The sequence below is a fragment of the Strix uralensis genome, chromosome 7 (assembly GCF_047716275.1).
Source record: "Strix uralensis isolate ZFMK-TIS-50842 chromosome 7, bStrUra1, whole genome shotgun sequence".
Taxonomy (NCBI): domain Eukaryota; kingdom Metazoa; phylum Chordata; class Aves; order Strigiformes; family Strigidae; genus Strix; species Strix uralensis.
The window spans coordinates 6,311,511-6,318,618 of record NC_133978.1 but is presented as its reverse complement, the minus strand read 5'-3'; the positions used below and the strand labels follow the sequence as shown (position 1 = coordinate 6,318,618).

Here is a 7,108-nt window from a genome sequence, read left to right as displayed (position 1 = left end):
TGTTCTGGTACTACATAAAAGTCTTTTACCTGGTTACGTAGATAATGTCTGTTTTGCAACCGGGCACCTGCCTCACTGCACAGAATGACCTAACACCTGTAAGATAACCAGGAGCATTTAGCAAATACAATCACGCTCTGTAGGACCCAACTCTATTTCTTGCAGAGGTAGATAAAAACAAGGTAAAAATTGCCAAAAGAAGTCTCAGGTGAATACTGTCCTGAGGAAAGTGACTCTAGCCCTGCTCTGCCAGTTGGTTCTTAACCTGACATTTAACCAACCTTTCAACACTCCCCACCCTCCCAACACTTACTAACGTCCACTAATGTTCCAAGAGAGTGAGAAATGTGTCTTGCTGATGCTGGAGAAACTCTGCAGCAACATGAAGTAACTGCCACAGCAGTTTTAGTCAACAATAACTGCACTTCAAAGAAAAAGGACATCCAAATTTCTAAATTGGGCACCAAAAATTGTTAAGTGTTCAGTAACTACAGCACTACAGCTAGGATTCTGTCTCAGACCCCCTCATCTACAGAATGAGGCTATTACTGATCTTTCAGATTGGTATTGATGAAAAATCAAATACAGCAAAAATCAGAGAAAGTCCCATAGGGAAATTAAATACATATAATGCTGAGTTTAGATGATGCATAATAAATTAAACTTGGACCTGCACAACTGAACATAAAAAACCCCTATTATTCAGTGAACCCAATCAACTGTGTACACTGAATGAAGCAAGACTCCCATAGAAAAAAAACCAGCCCTTGATCATGTAATAATACACAAGGGAAAAAGGAAGAAGGCAGCTTTACATTAGCCACTTCCTAATTTTTGAATATTTGCCTTTGCAATTTTAGTGTTTCATAATTTTAAAAAAGTGTTTTAATATTACCTGGTAAAATGAAGGCATAATACTTTTTTTTTTTTTTTTCTCCTTTTCTTTCTTCCATGTATACTAAGATTAAGTTGCTTTAGTATTTATTGGTTTCTTGTTTTCCACAAGAGGGGGAATTTCCCAGCCAGGTAACAAATGTTGGAAAAGGGAATACAGGCTGCATACAAAGAAATTACTAGAGGTTACACTGCATGGAGAAAGCTGTAAAAACAGTGTTAAGGAAAAAAGAGAATTATTTTAACTGTACTGACTGCTTTATATTGTATCCACATCTACTGCCAGCACAAAAACTGCACGTTATACAACATATTACAATGAATGAATTTCCCTGCTTTTCAAGGGAGATCTTTGTATCCTAGCCGTACTCCAGTATAATGCATGCAAAAGTTGCCCTCCAACTGAAGAAATATGCATGATGCGAGCATCCGTACACATCAACCAACAAAGGTTTTCATTCAAGTCTTTTATTATAGCTTGAATTTTTTCACTGCATTTAAAAATCTAAAAAAAATAAATATTTGTTTCACAGCTGCAAGTCACATATGCATTAACACCACAAAATCTGGAATTTAACCAGAGAAGGAAAGTCAAATCCGAAAGTGTCCAGCTAAGCACAATCGTCTCAGGGCAATTATACTAAAAATAAAATCTTAAGAAAAGGGGAGGGGGGTGTTAAAGAGTTATTTCAAATGCATTTATCTGGAAAAAAGTGAAAATTCTATTAGAAACCATAAACTACGCTTTCAGCATTTAAAAATAAATGTTTAACCTCTTGACAGCAACAATTGTCTGGTACATCTTTTTCTTTTAAGCTGTATTCTTGACACATGGCTGCAGAGGTTTCAAATGATAAATTAACCTCTTTTATAATTGTGTCCACTTGATTACAGAACCAGTCCTTAAAAATAAAACAGTGTATTAAGTCATCTTGTCCATCCACATATTAAAAATGCCATCGTATGCAGTTTTGTATCGGCACTAAGTGACTGCTTAATGGATTGTACATTGTGAAGATGAATGTCTCTTAAACAATCACTTTCATTATTAAGGTTCTTAAAACAAACCAGAAAAATATATATCTTCAGAAATCAGAGTAGTCACTTTTTTTGTTAAAAGCCATAAAATAAGCTTATATTCAATTACAAGCAATAGAAACCATACTGCTATTGGAACATAATTATTTTATCACAAAAAATTTATTATTTACAAAATGAAAAGTTATTTATCAGGGAAAAGTTAAATGTTCTTACTAAGTGATTTGAAAAACTTAAGCAAGTCTCTCATGCACTCACACGCCAAATTGTTTGCATAAGGTGAAATGTTAATTCATGTTAGTGAAACTTGACTCCCATTCACAATACTCTCCTTTTTATTATAAGATGGCAAAATCCACATGGTTCTGTACAAGAAAGTATGTATTAAGACAGTTCCTCAATTTTGTAAATGCTTTTTGGCTCCCATGAATATCCGTACCACTGAACATTTTTGCAAATAATCAGTTATATTATCAACTCCATCATTTAATCCACTGAATTCACCACCACAAGAAAGACACAAAGAGTTAGTTTAATGATCCCACGTTACACAGAACTCTCATTTCTGAAGTTATACTAAACTGAAACCTTCATAGTGATCTATAGCCTGGATCAACTTAGATTTTAGGGTTTCTTTATCTGTGTATTTTGGCAGATCAAGAAGATTAAAGCAAGTGTGAGCTACCGGAAGATAACCTTCTCCACCTCCTGTTGGCTGGATGACTAGTTTGAGACACTTCATTCCAAGAATCGGAATACGATCACTGCCTGTCAGAAACACTGCCAAGAAAAAACAAACAAAGTCTTGAAAGTAGTTTAAGACTAAAATTGTATATGTCATATATGCAGTTCTAATAATGGTTTGCATTTTTTAGTTATTCCAGCAGTGGTTAGCTTTTCACACTGAAGTTGTTCTGCTAAATTTGAAAACCAGGGAATAACGACTTAACATGATCTCCAGCTTACACATATGAACTCTTCACTGTAACACAACTAAAGGAAAACATTTCATTTTAGCATATGAAACCAAACAGTCCTAAAAAAAGAAAAAAAAATAGTAGGAAATTCTTCATTTAAAGTTTCATTAAAGACTCATTTAAAATCCATTGCCTATACCTTTAGCAAGCATTTGCAAGCATCTTGTATGCAAGCATACATGTAGTTTGTTCAATAAGAAATTTATCTGACTTGAAAACTAATCTACGATCTAGTCTCAACAAAAGCTCATTCACAGGAAGCTTCAATAATTTTGTTTTTACCCTGTACATTACCACTCAATATGGTACCTTGAAGTATTTACAATCAGTTGTAACTCCAAAATTCCATCTATGTACAATGAAAAAACTGGAGGATGTGAACCTTATGTCAAAACACAGAAAAAAATTACTAGTCATCAGATAAATGACACTAGCAGTTTAGGTTGTCGTGTTTTTGGGGGTATGTGGTTGGTTGGGGTTTTTTTAATGCTACTCTGGTCTACTGTGATCTTGTAACTGCTCACCACCCAGAATTACTCAGGACAACCCCAGCAAAACCAGAGACAAGCTCATAATCAACTACTTCTACTATGATTCTTTTCTTCCAAATAAAGTTAATCACATCATTATAGACAAATACTTACTTGTACCCTCTTATAGCAAGAGCCTGAAATCACAGTGATTCTGTTCAGTTAGCAACCTCTGCACAGTAGTTACAAATACTTACGCAAAAACTGTTTTTTCTTCTCCAGAGACAACTCGTGAAAAACCTCCCAGAATATTTTAATGGTAGGATGGTCTGCCCAGTATTCTCCTTTGTATTCTGTGTTCTAAAATGAGCAGGAAATTACATTATTGTTCATACGTAGGACTAGTAGGATAATCTGACCTTGAAGAAGAATGAATGTGGTGTATGTAAAGGGATACTGCAAGTGACATATTACTGTTTTCCTTGGTCAATTTTCTTCAGCTGTTCAGTTTGACTTCAACTATAAGGACAGATGCAGGTACTCCAAAGAATTTTCAATCCGAAGGAAGTAGTGACAAAGTCTCACAGTGAGTTTTGGCAATCAAGAATGTTTACTTTTATTAACAGCATGCATTTTGTTCAATTTCCCCCTTCTAACATAATACGTTGTACACAGCTGCCTTTTGGTTCTGCGGATTTTTTTTTTTCCCTCTCTCTTCTAAGTTTCACTTCCTTCAGAAATTAGACGGAAAAACTTTAAGCAGGAAGGTAAATGATATTTTAGTGTCTTTGTTCACTGACATTTTAAAAAATGTTCCTCACTCATCCAGTCAATCCAATCATGGCTGGCAGTGACATTCATTAAAACAGAGCTCAAAAGGACACTTCAAGATTTTGCTTTTGCATCTTGGAATTAAAAATATATGAATCAAATAGCTAACTATGGTTCTTACCTTCTCCAATTCTTTCCAATCGTAATTTGTGTTCCCAATCACCATTGCCTGCAACTCACTGGGTTGGAAGAGCTGAAGCACTTTACCTCCACATACTTTATGGAAGCCTGCATGGAATGCACTGAATAAGGAAGCCACAGATTTATTGAAGATGTAATCCACATATGCATCTACAAAATCTTGCCTGTGCAAAGAAGAAAAAAAATAATGTTATTTATGTTATTTATTTCAGGCACCATAATAATTTCTCTTATTTGTACACATTGCAGTGAACTGGACTGAATGGCAAGAAGCTTAAAGGCTTGAATTACATGCAAGTGTCCTGAAACCAACTAGTCAAACTTGCTGTTGTATTTTTTTAATTAAAAAAGATTGTATTTGCACTAAAAATGTAAATCAACTTCAAATGGACATTTGAGTCCTATACAGTAGAAAGATCACTGCAAAGGAGCTAGGATACTGAAAAACAGACAGCCTGTTGTTATCTGCGTACAAGGACTTCTCATATCTTGTTGGAAATGTCTTCCACAGCATTTAAGGGTAGAACTAAAATTCATGATGTGATACAGTATTTATGATTTTTTTTTATTACCATTTTAATCAATCCTAGTTAACGCTGTTAGTTTTTACACCAGCAGAGCGACTTCAGTTACAGATTAGTTATCCTACCAACATACATTCTCTGTGGAAACCCACAGTATCTGATCAACATCCACAGTATTTGAATAACATCACCAATAATTTAAAGAATCATCTAAACACATTTTGACAATACATTTATTAAAGTTGTTGAACTGAAAATACTGGAGATGAGCAAAGTGATGAACCACACTCCCAGCATTCAACAAGATATCCATTTTATGCACACTAGGTAATTCGCAGAGAGGCAGGTAACTTGTGTAATACTAACAATGGAAGGAAAGGCTGTTCCAGAGAAAATTTATAGTAATAAACTAATTATCATTATTATACTCTATGTTAACATTGTTTAAACTGAATTAAAGCATCACGGAATACTTGGATCTTGAGAAACAGGAATTCTTCATTGCTGCAAGACAACAGGTGACAACAGTGCAGCAAATATTCCATGGGCACCTTGAAATTTCTCTCGTAATTCAACTCCAATTTTAGTGTTACTTTGTGACAGAACACCAAACCACCACCAGAGAACTTCAAAGCTATCATGTTTAAGATAAAGTATCACAAGTTCTCAGCTATGAGGCCAAGGATTTTTTTTTTTTTTTAAAAAAAGTGTGGCATATATAGATGGTGATTGCAGTTGGTAATGGTAGGGTAAGTCAGGAGGATAAAAATCATGGGAGGTACTGTCACTGCACATGGCTATGTACAGGTTTATGATACCCTCAGAATCTTCTATCATCACTCTACAACAGACACGGCTAATTACACAAAATGTTGCCCAAAACATCTGCCCTCTCGGAACATGCCTAGAGGTACATTTTCTCCCTTGTTCCTACCACGCACAGCCTAGGGGCATTCTGCTCTCATGGAGTATGCTCTTTCCATTTGATTCTCCCTTTTCTCTGGGAGAAGTAAAAACACAGAGAACTCGAAGATTAAAGAACAGTCAGGAATACATGAGACAAATGGACAGAGAGACAGGAAAATGGTAGTATTCTGCAAAAAGGGACAAAAGCACCACCAGATATATTCTGCCTATCCTCCAGGAGCAGAAAGGAAACAAAGGGTGGGAGAGGCTGCTTTTATAAATAGATGTAACAGAATCCTTGACCAATGGAAAAAACCCCACCCCTCACACAGTTTTCTGACAATAACACTAGGTAACATTAATTTATCTGCTCTACAAAGGGAAGACTTCTCTGAAATAATATTTCATATATGAATAGATGTCACATAATGGCATCTAGGTTGTTTTCATCACTACTCACTAAATTCCAATTATATATAACTTCCTGCAGAACTACAACCATTTTTAATCTCACAAAACAAAGACCACGTAGTCAAAATTGCCCCTCCCTGGCAGTGTTCAAGGCCAGGTTGGACGGGGCTTTGAGCAACCTGGTCTAGTGAAATGTGTCCCTGCCCATGGCAGGGGGTTGGGACTAGATGGTCTTTAAGGTCCCTTCCAACCCAAACCAGTCTACGATATCTATGAAAATGGGCCCTAAAGAGCTTCAAAATACTTTCAAGTTCAAAGTGAAAAAGAAGTATTAAAGAGTCTGAGTAAAATTAGATAGCCTCTCCACAGCTGGCAAATCCTTAAATACAATAGCTATTTTAGCAATACACATGAGAACAGGTTGGAAGAACCACCGAAGTAGTTTTGCCTTCAACATTAGTGTAACAGCTTAACAAAGGCTATTTACAGCAGCCCAGTTACATTCCCAAGGCAACACTGAACTACCCTGTAACCCATAAAACTCACCTATTTTGTTTGACTACAGGAATGTCAGCACCATTAGGAACAAGCTCTTTAATTTCTGTTGTACCAAAGTTTTCCACAGTGATCTATTTAAAACAAAAATAGTGTAAATCTTATTTACTGAGTAAAGTACATCTTCCCACCACTTAGCTAACAGCATCATGAACTGCACACACAGATACTAAAATTCATGGGAATCACCAGCTGATAGTTTTGCTCAAGCACTCCATCAGAGACTGTTATAATAGATGGCATGAGCTTGATACAAAATATTTCCAACACTATATAAAACTTACAGTAAAATTAAGACAAAATGCTTCTTCTATGTCATCCTCTGGATAGTCCAGTAACTGTTGCATTCCCCTACAAAGTA

General features: G+C 35.8%; 1 protein-coding gene across 4 annotated transcripts in view; it reads right to left on the bottom strand.

Moving 5' to 3' along the window:
* Window positions 1-1,346: 1,346 nt before the first annotated feature.
* Window positions 1,347-7,108, bottom strand: part of HERC4 (HECT and RLD domain containing E3 ubiquitin protein ligase 4) — a 36,789-nt gene continuing 31,027 nt past the window's right edge. For all 4 annotated transcript variants that reach the window (XM_074874290.1, XM_074874293.1, XM_074874291.1 and 1 more), the window contains 5 exons: window positions 7,032-7,098; window positions 6,739-6,821; window positions 4,332-4,515; window positions 3,637-3,739; window positions 1,347-2,712 (listed from right to left, as the gene is read on the bottom strand). In XM_074874290.1, the coding sequence (XP_074730391.1) occupies window positions 2,504-2,712; window positions 3,637-3,739; window positions 4,332-4,515; window positions 6,739-6,821; window positions 7,032-7,098 (646 nt within the window). In that variant the 3' untranslated portion in view covers window positions 1,347-2,503. The remainder of the gene's footprint in view (window positions 2,713-3,636; window positions 3,740-4,331; window positions 4,516-6,738; window positions 6,822-7,031; window positions 7,099-7,108) is intronic.